The sequence below is a fragment of the Nilaparvata lugens genome, unplaced genomic scaffold (genome assembly GCF_014356525.2).
Source record: "Nilaparvata lugens isolate BPH unplaced genomic scaffold, ASM1435652v1 scaffold1244_1_2, whole genome shotgun sequence".
Lineage (NCBI taxonomy): Eukaryota > Metazoa > Arthropoda > Insecta > Hemiptera > Delphacidae > Nilaparvata > Nilaparvata lugens.
The window spans coordinates 16,706-37,145 of record NW_024090243.1 but is presented as its reverse complement, the minus strand read 5'-3'; the positions used below and the strand labels follow the sequence as shown (position 1 = coordinate 37,145).

The 20,440-nt window shown below is 33.2% G+C and overlaps 1 protein-coding gene across 1 annotated transcript; it reads left to right on the top strand.

Annotated features, from left to right (window-relative positions):
- Positions 1-1,084: 1,084 nt before the first annotated feature.
- LOC111050281 (uncharacterized protein DDB_G0290685-like) lies at positions 1,085-19,958 on the top strand. The gene is made up of 8 exons (XM_039443789.1): positions 1,085-1,303; positions 3,455-3,531; positions 6,185-6,303; positions 6,824-6,982; positions 8,915-9,028; positions 10,055-11,884; positions 13,428-13,748; positions 19,291-19,958. Exons 3-8 carry the CDS (start codon positions 6,205-6,207, stop codon positions 19,300-19,302), a joined length of 2,535 nt encoding a protein of 844 aa, XP_039299723.1. The 5' UTR covers positions 1,085-1,303; positions 3,455-3,531; positions 6,185-6,204; the 3' UTR covers positions 19,303-19,958.
- The last annotated feature ends 482 nt before the right edge of the window (positions 19,959-20,440 follow it).

Here is a 20,440-nt window from a genome sequence, read left to right as displayed (position 1 = left end):
CAACTAATAGCCTACCCTGGAGCTTCACCAATACCATAATTATATCCCGATGCTCAATATTGAAGCTTTCAGTTTTTCCTGAATCTAAACACATTAGAGAGGAAAATCATCCTATAATATTTCAAATAAACTGCTAATCTTTATAAATTGCGGGATATCATTATGTCATGATAATATCATTGCAGTGATAGATTACCGTATTCTAAAGCTTACTATTTTTAATATTATAACAACTTCTTTACACCGGTTGCGCCTAACCGAGGAAAGTAAAGAAGAAGAAGAAGAAGAAGAAGAAGAAGAAGAAGAAGAAGAAGAAGAAGAAGAAGAAGAAGAAGAAGAAGAAGAAGAAGAAGAAGAAGAAGAAGAAGAAGAAGAAGAAGAAGAAGAAGAATTACAGGATGAAACCATAGAGAAACAATAGCATAAGTAGATATCCCATGGTATAGGGCGTTTATGTCACAACTTTTACTGTTATCTCAAGCCGATAGTCCTCGACGTAGTTCTTTCCTGTGAAGCTGTGTCACGCTGGTAGTCTCTCATATTGTGCGGTTCATACATTCTCACCCCAACAAAACAGTAAACAACACAGTAGATATCTTATTGTAGTATCCCTGGTTACCTAGTAACATAATATTGATGTTGATTCAATATACAAGTTGAGTTACTTCTTATCTATTATTCACACTCATTACAATAATCTAATATATTATCTAAATAATATTTTATTTCAACAATAATCCAATCTTAATAAAAACCTTATTATAATTTTAATTATTAAGATGAAATATTTTGTTTACTACTAATTATACATTGTTTTAAGACGATCTGGAACAAAGCGGGAAAAAGCTATCTGCTTTGTTGAATGATAGACAAGGATAACAATACTATTGATAATGATACATTACCATTATAACGTGTACATCACTATAGCGCTCCAGGCGCTTTCATCAGTAACTAAGTTTCCTTCACTAGCGCTCGAGACGCTGTCATCAGTAACTAAGTTTCCCTCACTAGCGCTACTGATGCCCGCGTCAATTTGTCTTTTCATTTTAAAAATGGCTTGTGATGGTGCCAGTATTCCGTTGTCGAATCGTCGGTTGTATTGTTGAGGTGCTGGAGTTGAATAATACCGTATCTATCTTCTCGACGTCGCAAAAATATTTGGCATTGCCAATTGTAAATGGTCAATTTATCAATAATTTCTGAAGTTTCAGATAGTTTTGTTTAAATCTTATTTTAGTTTTGGACGAATGAATGTTCTGTTTGTTTACATGGTGCGAGTGTTCGCACCCATTTTGTTGAGGTTAGTATACTGTACTATGTCTTCAAATATTTTTTTATATTCAACTAATTTTCATTATTTTAATATTTCTCATCTCTTATAAATAATTGAAATGAATTTTAAATTAAGAAGATCTTATTTTTACTTCTCTTGTTTGAGAGAAATATTAATTGAATTCCATCTTGTTAGTATGAATGAAGGCTGGAAAACACGATACCGTTTAGAATGATAGCACTTGAGAACATCGGAAAGTCTGATTCGATAATAGATTTCAGTTTGATTCTGTATCTTATTACATTTTTCGTCTTCTATGGTCTAGAGGAATAACATCTTCAACTTTTTATTCATTCGTTTTATTTGTCGTTTGTTCCTTCGATGAATTGATTTTCGATCTTTGGAATTAGATTTAACACTCTACATGATGCAATGAGTTTTTTCATTAGTGTGGTTTTTATTCTATTTCTTTATATAATTGATTTTATTATTTAATTTTTGTGTTATGGTTGAAGTGGCAGTGAAGATGAACGTGTTTTCTTGAAATTATTGTTTCAAGTAATACATTTGATATTTTGATTTTTATTTTTGCATCGCTTCCCTTTATTTGAAAAAAAATTATTTGGTTGGAAGTTCAAGTTTGAAAAACATTTTTGAATATCATTAGGTTAGGTACTTGAAATTGTCGGCACGGTACAGAAGATTACTACCGTAGCGCTCGCTAACAAGCCCACCTAGCCTAACATAACCTTGCTAGCAATGAGTGGATGGGTCATCTAAATTAGTTTTAAAACATTTCGCGATGTTCAATTATTATGATGAAGGATTTCATAGTTTTATAGAAACTTTGATTTTGTTAAAATTGAATTTGAATTTGAATTTCGCATTAGATTTAAGATTACTGATTATGTTATGCAATTGCTTGGGACTTAATGTCTTGACTACTTTTCTGCGATCCAAGATCATCCGTAATAGCTCTTATTAAAATCATTCATTGAATTCCACGCTCAAGTCACAGACTGATGTGAGCATAATCTCAGTAGATCTGGATCTACATTTAATTAGTTGGATTTAGACATAAATGAGTAACCATTTTTTCAAAATTGACAAAGGAAACCACATTTTGTTACTTGATTTGTATTTAAGACCGATTACTGACAATACCAAATGTTCAATTGAACAGTTTATTACCATAAATATTTTGAATTCCAGTGCACAATATTTTTCAATGTGTTTCGGGTAACAAAATACTACAGTGGTCTATATTTTACAAAATATTAGATAGGCTTTTTCAGTAACTATGAAGATATGTGTTCCAATATTGTGGTATTGATAATATCTTTAGGACATTGATTGTAAACTTTATTAATATCGTTATGGGACATTAAAGTGGCGTTTAATTTAATATAGTTGAACCTACTTCACAAATTGTCATTAGAACTAAATTGCGCATGAGATATTGCGTATAACAGTAGTGAAGCTCATTGACGACTTGGATTATATTCAGACTAGATGAGACTAGAAGGTCCCCACCAACAAAAAGCCAAACGAATATTTTCTTATGAAAATTCAATAGTATTTTGTATAATAAGTTACTGATTAATATTATTAGTATTATTGTACTCCTCGTATATCTATCTACTGTTTACTATTCTCTTATTGCCAGGTCCGATTTCCGATTTTGGGCAGATATTTTCAGCCTTATATTTTTTCTAATCCACCAGTCAAAGTCGCATATCATAAATTGAGTAATACCGTTATTATTTTTATATAATTATTTATCAAAATTATAATATATGATTTTCTCTATGAAGCCATACAGGTATTAATTGACATGTATTATATGTTATGAAGTATGATGTATAACTGTATAACTAGTCATCGACTAGGTGAGAATAGAATGGAACAGTATTTATCCAATAGGTGCACAAATCTTTGAAAATGCACGTGTTGTTTTCAGTAAAAATTCAGATGAGAGAATGTATGTAAGAGATATTAAAAATGTTTTGCAACCTATTTATGGTTTTATTTTTTTTGGTAGTTGGTGTATGAATCCTTAACAATTTTGATGATAGCCTATATGGAACAAGATATTATCAAGGATATTGTTTTATGGATTGAGGCAGCTGTGTTGAATATTGATGAAAAATAAATCTAATGCAAGCTTTTCTTTTACAGAGCGATTTCGGAGTTTAAACGAGAGATGATTTGGAAGAAGACCGCCACAGTCTTTTTCATGATATACTAATTTTCAGGTAACACAATCTTGTTTTACTTTTGATTTATGTTTTATTTACTGTCCAGTCATTGATATTTTCTTTGCATTATTATAAGTTTGTCAAATCTCAAGGGTGAAATTATCTTAATACCGTTCACTTGATGTACTATTGCCTGTGTGTGGCGACATAGAAGGACGCTTCAGAGGTGTCTATTTACTGAATAATTCAACATATTCACCGCAATTTTATTAAAGAATATGGTACTCTTATGTTTCAAGCTTGATAATGATTGATTTAAGATTGACACAGACGATCGTTTTACTTTGTTGTGTTACCATCTTTAGACTAATTAGATAATATAAACTAGTAACTTAGACGGTAACTTAGAAGTATAAAATACCGTGCCTTTTATTTGCCTTTACCTTATTCAATCAATCTAGCAAAAAGTTGGTACTGACTACTAACTAGTGAGTAAATCATTTCCACTTTCAATCTTCAAAATATTGTACCATATTCTGCATTTCAAAGAGCATGGATCAAAAATGAAATAGTATTCAAGTTATAGATTTTTTCAAGTAGGGATTTTTCCAGTCTTCCTTGGCTCTACTCCTTTTGCTGAAGTCAGGTTTATTTTAGTTATCTTTCGCAATTCTTTATTTCTTTCAACTAGAACAATACATTAATTTTCATGTTATAGGAGAAATCATTGCGAAATAACTGGAGATCTACCTATTGATCTTCAATTTCGATTGTCACTGAATCATAAGTAGTAGTAGATTCAGCTAACATGTATTATTTCAAATATTCCACCTCTCGCATTCATTCACTCGTTTTACCCATTTCATTTACCTGGTAAGATGAGCGTTATTATGGGATTGAATATCCTAAATTTTTTTTATTTTTGCTTCAATCATTTTTTTTTAGTAAAAAAGATAACTGATTGATATTTGTCAGCCGTATATAAATATAACATTATTGAATAGGAACCTTTCAATCCAGGAAGAAATAAAGGTTTCATAATAATAATAATAATATAACTTTATTTACATTCTTAAAATAACAAAAGCCTCTCTTATGAGGTATATGTTGTATATCTACAATAAATTCAATCAATTAATTCCGTAGCCTGTTGTGAAGAAATTTCACTATTGGTCTTCTCAACTGGCTTATGCATTGCATTGTAGAAAAATTCATCTCTTGTCTATTGCAACAATTGATTGATAACAAATTATCTTATTATCTGGTCCATTTCACTTTATCAAGATTGTACATTGCAGTTAATTATTTCTTGTGCTATTTTTGACTATTATTATCCTATCCCAATGTTGATAAAATTTAATAATAATATTATTATGCTGATAAAAATTTCGTTATAATAATAATTTATACACCAATAATAATTTTATCTATATTTTTGATTGTTTGTTTTTGTCAGTTGCGGCTTGTAGGCCTACACAGAGATTAATCTTGTTTCTGAGCTACGAATTTGAGAAATCAGTTCTACCTTGGATTGATATTTGCAACTGAAAATTTATACACTACTTCGTTCCACTACCCTGTGTAAAGACAAATTTTAGATAGCAGGTACTAAAAATAAAATTTCATCATACATTTTTCATATTATTTATCATCCATTCACTTTACAAATGATATGTTATACCTTATAGTATTTTTTTGTCAACTTTATTTTGTTTATTGATATAATTTTATGTTGCCTTCAAAACGTTATTTGGATTTAATGTGAATATATTATGTAACTTATTGATTAATTATTTTATCATGCATCACTACAGAAGAGAAAGAAACTAACTACTATCAGACAAAATTCTCCATGTTTTATTAACTATCCATTATTTTCACATTCCATTAAACATTGCAGGCAGTGATTAGATTTATTATTTTTCGCTGATATACCTCTACGTTATTCAACAGTATTTAAAGATTTTCCTCATATTATGCTGCCGCTCTTGGTATGCCTTCTAATTGCTAATCAAATGTTTATTATTTTTCATTCCATGGTTTTCTTCCTAGAGGATATCAATATCATATTGAATATTTCGACTATCAGTTAACGTAGTATTATAATGATACACGTTCATTATGAAATGAAATAATTGTTTATTAGACGGAGTTAGGACTTTCAAGTCCTCTCTACCACTCAACCCCATTATCAGAATCCACTCCGCTTATTGGCAAATAAGTTGACACTTTCTATATTAGATTCTTCTTTTTATTAGCATACATATCTCTATTTTTTAACGAAATAATAAATCAATTCAGTGGTTTTAAATTGAAATGTGTACTCCCTTATGCAGCTTCGCTTGAACGTGCTTGAATAAGATTCATCTTCAGAAAGATGAATTTTTGTACATGGTCTATTATATTACCCTTCTTGCCCTCAACTGTGATGTACTGTTGTCATTCTCAATGAGAACTTTAATCTGTTAAATTCAATCAGAATGTGTGAAATTTATAATTCATGAGTTGTGCTCGGTTTTCTGTTTAGTTATATTGTAAAAATTGTATTTACTCAGCATTGATGATGATTAATCATTCATATAATCGAAATGTTTTCATCAATTCTTGACCACCATTAGTTTTTCTTGATTTATTGTAAAGCGATTCTTTCTGTACTGAGAATCCGAGAAATAACGTGGTTATATTCAAACTTATTTATTTCTCTTCATAGTGATCAAATTGGTTTGGACCATGGACAATCCAAAGGAAATGGCCGATCCTAAATCTACTATTAAAATCGAGAAAAACGACGATGAGGAGACTACAGCTGACTGCAACACAGCATCGAATGTGAGTAAATTAATCAGTTAATTGATGATCTCAGTCACCTTCCCTTTTTAAAGCATCTCAATATTTGCGAAGACGCAACAACCTATTATCATCTCTGAAAGTGAATCACTATTTTTAACATCATTCTCATTCTCCAAAGATTGATCAGACTAGAAATTTAACTAAATAACTAGAACATTATTAAAATTAGAAGGATTAAAATTTATGAAAGTAGGAAACAATTTGTTCTATCATTTGTAGTTTGATGAACCAATATGAAATTCGACTAAAATGTGAAGATAGAACTAACAATGCAAATGTGTTGGATGCATTTGAACTAATGTAATTGATCAATACCGTATTGAATACGGTATTTTTCAATGTATTTATTTTTTATTAATGTACTGTATTTATTTTCATTGTATTTTTTCATACATTCATCTTTGAAATTATGTTTTCTTCTTTTATTTTGTCTTCTGTGAGATACGTTTGAATGAGAAGTCTCCAAACCTGTCAACATAATTGCTGTTTGTATTTACAGATTGATGTTGCGCAGTCAGATGTTAAGATAGAAGAAAGCTCGTTAAAAGTAAAGAAAGAAAGTCCCACTCAGGAATCGTCACAGATTGACTATAGTCAAGCGTCATCTAGCCAAATGGTGACTCATACAGACAAGAAGGAAACTCTCGGTGCTAGAAAGGTAGCTTACTCACTATTTATCTACTACATTATTTATACTACAATCCATCTATTATTATACATGTTACATTGAGCCCGTTCTGGGTACATAGAATGTGGTAAATTGTCCGATTCACAATTTACCAGGTAAAAAATTCCGCGTCCCATGGAATTTTGACAGATTCTGTACCAGAAACCAGTTCCAGTTCCAAGTTCCTGCCCCACAGTCGAAGCCTGGTAAATTGTTACAGTTCAAACTATCAGAGCTCTCATTGGTCGATTGAATTGTAGTTTGCTTGCGCTGATAGCTTGTTTGTTTACCATAGCATAGCCATAGAAAACATAACCAACAAAATTATGTTTGATAACCATTCGTTGAATGAGTTTTTCTCTATAGAAAATTTGAGAGTAATGGAATGGAATAAATGCACACTTTTCTAGACTGTAAGCTTGTAAAACAGCCTTTCTTCATTCACGCAGCTAGTAAACAACACATTTTGGTGTAAATCAACTTAATAAGTGCGCGCCAAAAGCTTGAACCAACAATATTATGAAATGGCGTTCCATGGGAACATTTTGCACTAATCACGTGATGGAACAATTCACGATAGGAACTGGAACAATTTACTGTACACAGAGCGTACACATTGTGAACAATTTTTCCCATTCCATCATCTCGTCTTTGTTCAACTTATAAATTCATTGTCTGACATTGTTGATCTTCAACTATTGATAATTTATTTTGATTGATCTTTTAGTAGGCTTATTGATAAGTGAATTGCAAATCATCATGAAAAACTTATTGTCAAGCCTTTTTATTTAATTTGGTTTTTAGTTAATAATCTTTACTTCATCTAATTCAGTTGATTTTTGTCAGTTTCATTTTCACCGTTCAAGCTTTGATTGAAACTGTTTAATACTGTTAATAAATAATATCTCAATTGAAGTTGTTTAAGTTTGAACTAGAGTGTTATTTCATATAACATGATATGTGTTACTTTTAAATTTGTGTATGTAAATATGTAATTTACTTAAAAACTCTTGTGATAACTTTTTAATTTATCACTCTATTTCACTAATATTATACAAATTAATTAATTACCTCAAAGTCAGTGCTACTCTTTCCGCTAGTGAAACTGGTCTAGTGAAACCTACACTTGATTGCATGACTCACTTTAAAGTCCTTTTCTATAAAATTTACTATAATATAAAACTGTTTACTTACTTACTTACTTACTTACTTTCATTGGCGCTACAGTCCGATGTGGACCTTGGCCAATTATCCTCCAATCCTCTCTCCTCTACGCCACATTCTCCCATCTTTGGAGGCCCTAAACACGCAAATCGGCCCTCACATCCTCCAGCCATCTCCTCCAGGGCCTTCCTCTTCTACGTGTACCAATCATATTGCCTTTCATTAAACTATGCGGTAACCTGCAACTCCCCATTCCCACCATTCCCCCAACCACCTTAACCGTTGCGCCTTGATAACTCGCCCAATATCTTCTGGTCCCATAAAATTGACAATCTCTTCATTATTTCGTTAATGCGTCACCCATCTTCCGTTCTGACTGGTCCCATGATACTACGCAAGATACATAAAACTGTTCACGTGACCGATATTGTGCTTTGAACTTTGTTTCGTCGTCCTTATTAATGCTTATAAATCCCATCGCAGAACATGGCATCACGTCTAGGAAAACTTCCTCGCCAAAAATGCAGTTGCCGAAATATAGTGCGACTTTCATTAAGTCACGGCGATTTTCGGCAGCTTGGAATTGCCACTTTCATGAAAAGTTGATAACCACCATGTTTACTAAAAAAATAACTATTTTGCTCATAATAATTGCTGCTACAAAAATTATAGTTTGAAAGCTTCTATTTTCCTTTAATCGATTCCAGTTATAACTTTTTACGTTTTTTTGTAATATATTTTCTCTGTTTTTATTCATAGCATGCGTTGTCAGATGAACCAAGAACAAGCACGGATTCAGGAGATAATACTGCTCCACCTAAACCCAAGAGGCAGAAAATGACTGAACCGATAGATCCTTATGAACACGACATGGTAAATGAAATTCTGTGTATAAAATAAATTTCTTTGAATTTACAACCATCAGTTGTTTGGGTATAAGTATAAGGTATATTTAAGGTGTTCATATTAAAAACTGCTCTCAATATCGATATCTACTCTAATATACGAGGCTTGCTGTAGTGAAATACACACTATAAAGTGAGTGCAAATGATAGGACTACAGAGTTGCCTATTCTCTGCGTTACCACTGCCTTCTCTAGTAGATAGCTGATTCCGGTATGTCTGCTGCAATTAAAAAGGATAGAGCTATCTGTTTTGTATTCACTTATATGTTTTTAATTTATTCACTTAGGCTACTTATTATTTAATCAATATGATCAATCGCAATAGCATATTGTCTATCTGTATTCCTTTCTTATGACACAATAAAAACTTCACTATCAATGATAGCCTAAACATCTCGCCACAGGTGATGTTAAGATTATTAAGAAGTATATTGATTTACTTACATCAAATTATAAACATTTGATGCAAATAAAAATCAAGTCAATTTCTTTCCCAGAAAGCTACTTACAAAATGAGATTTACAAGACTAAGGAAACCCCTACAAGACTACAGGTCTGTGTGTAGGAGGGCTGCAACCCAGCGAACGCACAGACACATCAGTGTCCATGTTTGCTGATTCCATATTTTCGTTTTATCATTGTGAATCTATATACATAAATTATTATTTAGAATCTAACAATAGATATTATTGATAAAGTATTATTTTTAATTAAATAAAGCTTGATTTGACTTGACTTGTCTAATAACAGAAGAGGATAGCAGCAAGAATGTTAATCAGGTGCTGACTTCATTAAGTGAATCTCACTTCAATCACAGCTCTTAATATTGATACCTACTCTAATATACGAGGCTTGCTATAGTGCAGTGATTTTGGTCAATTTCCTTATAAAACACAGATATCTCAACATATTCTACTGTTATTATTGAAAATTTCTATTACTAGTCAGAAGATACCAGAATGATTCATCATTTTCAATTTCTTGACTTTCACAGGAAATCGTCTTGGAACCTTGTTCAAACGTAATGCATATTGATAAGGATCTTCCAAGTGAGGGTTATACCGAACATCCCGACTGCAGCAGAGGCAGTACAAGCAGCAGAGTAACTGGCAACTCCGTCTCAGGCAATGATGCCAATGGAGAAGATCATGACGGCCAAAATGGAAATGCCCAGAACCCCCATGAACATGGTGGACAAGGAGACCAACCGGCAGATGATAACCAAGATGAAGATGACAGTGAGGAGGAGGATGATGAACAAGAGGAGGAGGATGATAACGTCGATGATGATGATGATGACGACGATGATGACAATGATGATGACGATGAAGAGGATGAATCGGAGGATGATGATACAGACACGGACGGTGAAGGAGCAGGTGATCAGAATCCGCCTGTGCAAAGCGTTGAACAAGTGGCAGCTGATGAGGCTAGTTATGTTGAAGTAGGCGCTGGAGACGGGGCTAAGAACGTCCCAGAAGAGAGCACCGTAGCAAAAGGTGAAGGCGGTCATATCGGTGACACTAAACTTCCCCAAAAGGATGATGATGTGGGCCAAGACGCTGATGAACCGAATGACGATCTAGATGCAGATATATTTCAGCAACAAGCACAGCCAGTAGAAGTGGAAGCTGTTGTTCACGCAGAAGAGCAGAATAATGCTAATCAAGATGGAAATAACGGAGATGTAGGTCTAAATAATGAAAATCAAGGTCAAAATAACGAAGGTCAAAATAACGAGGGTCAAAATAACGAAGGTCACGCAGAAGAGCAGAATAATGCTAATCAAGATGGATTTAACGGAGATGTAGGTCTAAATAATGAAAATCAAGGTCAAAATAACGAAGATCAAAATAACGAAGACCAAAACGAACAAAATAATGATGAACCGGAAATCATTGCTGAGTTTATAGATATGGGTGGTGCGGGGGATGCTGGCATCAATCAACTTATAGGGGATAATCAGGAAGACCCTGAAGAAGAGCAGGATGAGGTGGACTCTACTGATGAGGAGATGGGTGAATTCCATATGGTAGATGACGCTGGAGACGCACCCGCCGACTTGGCTATTGACGCACCAGAAGCAGAAGAAGATGATGTAATGGGCCCAGATCCTCTCTTAATGGGCCCAGATCAAGACTTCCCCTTAATGGACCCAGAGCCTCCCGTTATGGTCCCAGACCCTCATATTCCCTTAATGAACCCATACCCAGCATACCCAGAGCCTCCCTTAATTGGCCTCCCTCATGAAGCAGACGACAATGACAGCTTCGATTGGAATGATTCGAGTGACGATGAGGAAGAAACTGATGACGAAGAAGAGGAGGAGGAAGAGGATGAACCTCATCAGGTGGGGGAACATGGAGAGCCAGGTGATGGGCCCCCACCACCAAATATGGGAGGAGACCCAGAGGCTGACGGAGGAGCCAATGCGCCAGAACAGGGAGGAGGAGCCAACCCACCGGCCCAGGATCCACCAGTCGACCCAGCGTCAGTTGGCGGGGGAATTGGGGCAGGAGATGCCCCGCTTGCTGACGATGCCCATCAGCTTGATTCGACAATGAACGAATCGAATTCTTCTCATTTGGACCATGTCAAGAATGCTGCCATTAACTACGAATCGGCTGCAAAACAGAATAATACTAATAGAAAGGACATAAACTGCATCAGTGAAGATAAAAATTTAGATCAAGTTTCGCCTCTCGATTCCGAAATGCTCAACCCCGAATTGAAAATTAACAACCCTGCAAACAAACAGTCTACTGAAAGTATCACAGAACAATCTAGTCAAAGCGCTGCGTTGAAGGCTGACGATAATGGAGAGGTGAGTACCATAATTCCAATACTCTGTATCGTATAAGAACAGTTATTTGTATATCTAGAGTGAAAAATCAATTTCATTCTACTTGAATGTCTAGTTCAAATATAGCTGAGAGTCGTTTTAGTAGATGTTTTATAATATTTATTGACAATAGACATTAGCAAATAACCAACTCTTCAACTAATCTTTGCATATCTTTTTAATCAATTGTGAATTAATAGATTTGATAAATGAATGAATGAATGAATGAATATTCCCTTTAAATTATATGCAATACATATGTTATCTAAACTCTGTTAAGGAACTTCTGTATGCTATCCCTGGAGATAATAAGTTTGGTATCTTTGGTAAATGAATATCGAGTAACCTGTTGCTCTCAGCTCTAGTTTTCAGGTCGCAGCTGATCAATTTCAGGGTCTCTTTCAGGGTGATGACGATTTTTCCAGGCATCACTGATGACCAACAAATATGTGTCCTAATTTATTATTACTTATTTCAATTCAATGTTCTCTTAAGTTCGATTCTAAGAATAATAATAATTATTTATTGATACAGGCACATGAACAAATAATATATATTACTTACTCAATGTATATATTAAGCTGGATTTCCAAATATCGGTGACAGTGAAAGTGACTGGCGCAGTAAAATATAATTTCCATTGGACCAACATTGCTAACAACTCAAGTTTAGATCCTTGCCAAATAAACGTTTTCTCCAAGTACTTAGATCCTGGTTGATTGTGAATCCATTTTACTCAGTAGAGGAATTCATTACTGCTGATCACATCACCCTAGTCAATTTAATATAATGATTTTTTTGTCTATTAATACCCAAGTACAGGAGACCACTAAATTATCTGATCTAATTGTAAATTTGCTTGAACTGATCTGTTTTATTTATTATTGTCTATTGTATGTATTGTAGCTGTGCAATTTATTGTATGTTTCTGCAATGTGAATTGTGACTTGGCTATATGTAACTTCTATGTTCAACTGACCCAATAAAAACTTGAAACTTGGACTGCCCACTCGGCACGACACGACCTACCGAGTATCAATAATCTCATTTGAACTCATGGCAATAATAATATTCTCACTTTACCAATTACTTGGTGTGTGGCAATCCAGCTTTACACATTTTCTTACGAAATGGCACTACTTATTACTTAATTGTTTTCACCTATCATATATTTTATACGATGATATAATAATATTGAATTGTTTCGGAGAAATTACTAATTTACAACAATCATTAAAAAGTAATGTTGAATAGGAATTTATATTGTGGAATTTCTCCATAATTGAAAAACACAGTTTTATTCTTGTCACATCCAAATTTGTTCAAATATTTGTCCTTAAAAATCTAATAAATGTGGATTCGACAAAAATAAAACAGTGTTTTTCGAAAAATAATGTACTAATTTAAAGTAAACTATTTCTATGCTTGGGCTATTTCACAAAATGATAGAAACTACACTCACATGGGTCTGTCCATAATTATAATTTTATCATTATAATTGACCCATAATGTATTTACGTGTTAGGATCTCCGCCAGCCGATAGTAAACCTGGAGAAACCGCAGTCTCCCCTGGCAGAGCGGAGCTCGGTGTCACTTGCCACTTGCGAGCTGTGTGGCCCAACGCAGCAATGCTTGCGTCTGCGCCGTAATAGCGTGACTGGCAGAGTGACAAGGCGCGGCAGAGGCCGTCCTCGCAGTAACGAGAATGTGTCAACCGAGAATGCCTCGTACACGTGTCTCCTTCGTCGTAAAGTAATGCAGGACAGAGAGAGCGGCCGTAAACACGTACAGACTTCCTATGCTCTCAAGGAGCACAAGACCCATGACAAATGCGCAAGCGATGAGGTTAGTAAACAACAATTATTCACCTTCTTATCTTTTCTGCATATTCTTACCACATTTTACAAATCTGTAAACAGTATAACACTGCAACACACTTCCCCACCCATACTGTTCCGTATGACCAGCGAAAGAATGCCCCCGGCGGAGTGCAGCAATCTTAGGCTGTTCTAGCTTTTTCGATCCGTCTTAAAAACATCAGTCATAAAATGAAAAATATCTCCAAAAACTTCAGAAATATTGAATTAGTGATGTAAAATAGGTCAGGAATCGTTTTTGTTCAGTGCATTTTTTTAATAAATTGACTCATTTTAAAGATAAATTTAATTTGTAACTAAATGAGTATTTTCATTGAAAACCTTTAATTTTTTGTTTACAACTCATCTGTTCAATAACTATTGAACGGAATTAATTTTTTGTGGCATGCATATTTATTGATTCTTCTCTAAACCGTTGTTATGTATATTTTTTCTAAAAAATTGTTTGTTTTCCTAATAATGAGTAATTTCTTGGATCAAGTTCGTGAATTTGGATCGCAAAAGGGATCGTTATTTCCACGCGAGTGGAATAAACTACACATATGCATCGTTTGAAATAATCATAACATCCCAAATTTATTTTCTGTGAAAGAATTACTGAAATTGATTAAAGGGTTCTCGAGTTATAAAAGATAAATAAATATGTTGCTCAATTATTATACTGGAATTCTTTCTCCGTGCAGCTCACATAATAGCCTATCTATCAGTTGGGTAGGCTATGCATAAAAGAAATAATATTTAATGGCTTCCGATGTTAGCTTTTCAGTACTAAAGTATTAGTCATCAATGTAAAGAAATCCTGTTTATAAATAGAAGCATGTTTACTTAGTAATTATGCATTTTCTTTGAATAGAGGTCGCTGCACGGCTTCCAGCTCAGTTCAATTCGTGAAACGAGCGAGTGCACATTGAATTAGCGCAGTTCAAATTAAATTTCTTATATTACCTATATAACACATTATTAGTTTTAGTTACTGTCTAGTTTTTTATAACAATGTCGGGCATTAGAAAGAGTGGTCAAACAGTGCATAGTGAAGCGCGTAATATCATTAGACATGTTATTGAGAAATGTGATGAGGAAAATAATTCTACCACAATTCCACATTCACCAGCAACAAAACGAGCAGCAAATTATTGTGGTGTATCAGAGAGATTGATTAAAAAATACGTATTGAAACTAAGTGTTTAGCAGAACCAGAATCGTCTAAACTATCGACGCCAGGAAAAACAAGACCACACTCCAAGAATTCCATTTCCAGTATAGACAGTTTTGATCTGAACGTGATTAGGAACACTATAAATGAATTTTACCTTATCAAGAAAACTGTACCTTCTATTAGAAATTTATTACCTGTCTTGAAAGATAAAATCAATTTCAAATGGGGCAGAGAGACATTACATGTAATTATAAAAAAACTTGGATTTAGATGGGTGAAATGCCAATCAAAACGGAAAATATTAGTTGAACGTCCCCATATTGTTTTTTGGAGGTCCGAATACCTTAGAAAAATCAGAAATTTCCGTGATAAGGATAGAAACATTTTTTATATGGATGAAACTTGGGTTGATAGCAATATGATCTTTCAAAAATGCTGGCAAGATCATGAAATTACAGGATGCTTGAAAGATTCGGCATCATCCAAAAGGTACATATTGCTACATGTTGGTTCTGAAAATGGATTTCTTCCTGGGTCATTGCTACTTTTTCGGGCGGGGTCAGCAACAGGGGATTATCATGGTCAAATGAATGGGGATAATTTCATGAAGTGGGTCAGAGAGAAGCTCATTGCTAATCTTCCTCCTCATTCAGTATTAGTAATGGATAATGCCCCTTATCACTGCATTCAAAAAGAAAAACCCCCATCCAAGTATGCCAACGAAAATGAAATGATAAACTGGTTGACGGGGAAAAATATTCATTTTGAGCAATAAATGAGGAAAGGCCAGCTCTATTCTTTGATTGAAAAAAATAAGCCAAATCAAAAAGTGTACCATGTTACAGTCTATTAGAAGAACATGGCCATACAGTATTGAGACTTCCCCCCTATATGTGCGAATTGAATCCCATTGAACTAGCTTGGGCAAAAGTAAAACGCGAGGTAAGGGCAATGAATGTTACAGGGGAGTTTACAGTGAACTATTTGAAAGACGTAATTTTGAATGCTGTAACTAAAGTTAGCGCGGCTGACTGGGAAGGCTACATGGAACATGTTAAAAAATTAGAAGCAAATTACTGGCAGAAGGATGGGCTAATGGAAAGTGTTGTTGACGAATTTATCATTTATTTGGGAGGATTGGAGGAAGAATGTTCTGATGATTCTGAGGCTGAAATTTCGAATGAAAGTGAAACATCAGAGGATAGTGACTTATTGGGCTGTGCAGAGTTGGTCGATGTTTAGGCCTAACTTGAAGATACACAATGTGGGTGAGTGATTGAAGTTATATTAAAAATTATTTCAATGTTGATTCAAATACATAAATATTGTATAACATCCAACTCATTTCTAGTGTGATTTTATCCGTTAGAAAATTATATCTTGGCAACTCTCTATCCAATACTCAACTGCGTGTACTTTATGACATGAGAGCTAAATTAATTTCAATCTATTTTGAAAACGCTTCAGTCGATTTTGACAATTCTTTCACAGAAAATAAATCTGGGATGTTATAATTATTTCATACGATGCATGTGTGTAGTTTATTCTAACCATAAAAAAGTTTGTCGATTACTAACTTTTTCGTGTTTTACAATCAAAATTCATTAACTTGATCCAAGAAATGTCCCATTATTAAGAAAACCAATAATTTTTTCTAAAGAATAGTTATATCATTGGCTTAAACAAGAATCAAGGATTATGCATGCCAAAAAAAATTATTCCGTTCAGTAGTTATTGAGCAGAAGAGTTGTAAACAAAAAAATACGGGGTTTCAATGAAAATAACTAATTTGACAAAAATGAAATTTATCTTTAAAATGAGTGAATTTATCAAAAAAAGTACTGAATAAAAACGATTTCTGACCTGTTATACATCACTAATAAAATATTTATGAAGTTTTTGGAGATATTTTTTATTTTATGACTGATGTTTTCAGGACGGTTCGAAAAAGCTAGTACAGCCTAAGATTGCTCCACTCCGCCGGGGGCATTCTTTCGCTGGTTAAACAGTAGCAGTTTATTAGTTTAAAGTGCTTATTAAAGTGTTATTAGCGACTCCACTCGGGTATCATTTTTGTTTAGGTTGGTGATGAAGTTATCAATTGCCGATTCACATGATTCAGTTATTCTAATGGGAATATTATAGTGTGCTTGATACCATGCATATCAATACATTGATAAAATCTGTTCTCTATCTACCCTCCTTTAAAACATCCACATCAAAATATAGAAATTGAGAAGGACAAATTTGGAAGTGAACAAGTTACTACTCACGAAAAGTACAATACTGGACTTCGTTCGTGAATTGGTGATACAAAATATTATATGCTAAATATAGGTGATATCAGTTTAAACAAAATATTAAAGATGGAAATAAATATGATATTGCACTTGCTCAGATGCTAATGATTACAATGTAATAACTATGAAACCATTCCAATCTAGATTTTCCTCAAATTACTATACAAAACATTGAAATTGAGTTTCCAATTCACCATGTCACAATTCATATATTATTTATGAAAAGAATGGAAAATACGGAAGGAACTCCTTCTTAAGCCATTTGTTAATCACGAATTTGAAGATTTATTCTGCTATTTTTCTTTGTGAGTTATGTACCTATTATATTAATTTCTGTAAAATCAATACGCGATTCGTTATTATTATTATCATCATCAATTAATTTGATTTTCCCATATCATATTTTCACTCACGTAATTGTTCATTCCATGTCTGTATTTCTAAATTTTCTGTTTATTTTAGAACCCCGGTTAACCGAAATAAAGGTGGGAGAGCCATTTTGTATATCCATTTTTTTTGGTTGAACCGTCATATGCTATTAACATGGTCCGTAGGAAAATTTAATATTTGTTTGCTTATCAAGTCATTCACATATTTTCGGTTGACCCAGGTTTCGGTTAACCGGGGCTCTGCTCTATTTTATTTCATTTATTTATGTATTCTATTTCCAAGTTATTTTATTCTATATTAACTTTTGATGGGCGTGTTTGTAATCATCTCTAACTTACAAAATCATACATTATTGTTAACTGAAGGCGATAACTTGCCGGCTAAGTTGGTCTAGTGGTGTGGGGCGTTATAACCTTTGGTTTGCTAGCACTGTCTGGTCGTGAGTTCAAATCCCGCCGGTAGACATGGACGTTTGATCATCTCATCAATCAACCACGCATTCATTGAAGCAACAAGCTTGTGGGCATCATCCGCAATAGATAAAAGGAAAAAGGAATAACGTCCCCTCCCAGTTTGTCACTGCGTTTCACACTTCTTTAAAGTACTGTGGTCTCATCTTTTTGTGTTTTAAGCCATTTCAAGACTTTTCCACTGAGTGTATAACTTTGATGAGCTATGACGTCATCCACTGCTAACTGATTAGAAATCTCATTGGTTATGATTATTCAGTGTCTTTGGAATTATAATGTGATAAAAATTTTTAGTTTTTGTTAAACCTAATTCATTTATAACACTAAAAATGTTCCTATCATGTTAATGATTGGAAGAGGAATTTTAGGCTAAAACAAATGTTTTTCTTGTCAATTTCGTTGAACTAATACTGTTCAACTTAGGGAACTCTTCTCACAAAGATTGTAGTACATAAATGTACGCTGTACACTGTACTGAACGTTTCAATTACGACGAGTTAGTTTTGACAAATAAAGGACAGAAAACGCATACCGTAGAAGAGCAATGAGAAAAATAACAATTCATCTATTAATAATAATTTCAAACTTTTAAAATAACCAATAATTGACTTGGAAAATTCACTCACTCAAAAAGAGTACTATTATCCATTCATACCATTTATTGTCAACATGAACAATTCATTATTGAAATCAGAATTTCGATTGTATTGATCACCATGAATGTTAAAAAAAAACTACATAATTAACACCATCATTTTATTGATAATTAAATGAATTATAAATAATTATTAGAAATTGCAGTTAACGAATTGCTAGAATATAATGATAATACTAATAGTAATTTATCCCAATATTCAATGAAAGCTATATTAATAGAGCTAAGGACTTCTGTCACTGCAAATATTGACCGTAGAACTACATAGCAGAAGGAAATTTGCTGAATGAAACTGTCCAAAAAAAAAACTTACTCAGACACGGAATCGTCAGGTTTTTTGGACAGATTCATTCATTCAACAAATTTCCTTCTGCTATATAGTTCTTCGGTCAATATTTGCAGTGGCAGAAATCCTTAATTCTATTTATATACCTTTCATTGGATATTTGAATTGATGATTGTTATTATATTGTTGATAATTGTTAATCTATTCTGTTTATGTGTGCAGCGAACAAATATTATTTTTTTTAAATTTCCAGATTACTGAATAAGACGCGAACAAGGATGCGGGAGAATGGAAATTGCCGAAGCGCACATCGAAGTCATTGGACTTGATAATTCTAAGCTTCCTTGAATAATTTTTAAGAAAACATGTTCAGTTTAGTTAAGTACAATTTTGATTATCTTCTTCTCAGTATTAATTTAGTAGTTTCGATATGGCCATAAATTTTCGTTCTCTTATTTTTCAATTGGAAAGTAACCAATTGTTACATCAGAAAGGTTATCTGATTTTCCTTTATGTTTTGATTAACAACTCATGTTTATTATTTTGATGTAATAATAGTATTAAGAGACACCTAGATTTCATATATGTGATTGAAGATTCTGGTTGAATCAATTCAAATTGAAACGAGCTTGAATTATCTAATAAATTATACTCATGTTTACTGGCTGCTGTAATTTAATTTATTATATTCGTGTTAATTATCTTAAATCCCCCCATAAAATGATTCAGCTTCAAAGTACCACTAAACTCATGTTCACTGGTTACTGTAATTCAATTTGTTGTATTATTTGTGTTAATTATCTCAAATCCCAATAAAATAACTCAGCTTCAAAGTACCACTAAATTCTTCAAAGTATCACTTCATTCATTTAAAACAGTATATTAGCATAGCACAATTTCATTTACACCCAAGCCTTGATACAAAAATACTATTCATGTACATTCAAAATCCTTCATTCTATGATTTCACGTGATCAATCTATTGTAAATAGATCTTAAAATTCTATCACTTTATTGTAATGTAGTTCTAAATTTTTTCTGACTGATAAGATTGTTTACAGCTAGTGCAATATTATACACGAATATTTGTCATTATAAATAATTGAAGCATCTAGTGTCGTAATGGTATTTTATAGCCATGTCCATATATGTAAATCGAAATCAAATATAACAAGTTGTGTAACATAAATAATTTGTTTATTGTTCATTTTCCTCATCTAATGTTAATTGATATTTATTGATTGATTATTGAATATTTATTTTTAGTGGGGTTGATATTACTGTAATGAAAAGTAATGTTCAATAATAATGAAAAGTAAAAGTACCGTAATTTATTTATTTATTTATTCGTGGACAGAATCACAAATCATATAAATATGATTAGGAAGGAACAACAGGCTTGG

Coding starts and splice junctions, on each gene's coding strand:
- LOC111050281 (XM_039443789.1), top strand. CDS start 6,205: ATGGACAATCCAAAGGAAATGGCCGATCCTAAATCTACTATTAAAATC. Junction 6,983..8,914: donor AAACTCTCGGTGCTAGAAAG/GTAGCTTACTCA, acceptor TTTTATTCATAG/CATGCGTTGTCAGATGAACC. Junction 9,029..10,054: donor ATCCTTATGAACACGACATG/GTAAATGAAATT, acceptor TGACTTTCACAG/GAAATCGTCTTGGAACCTTG.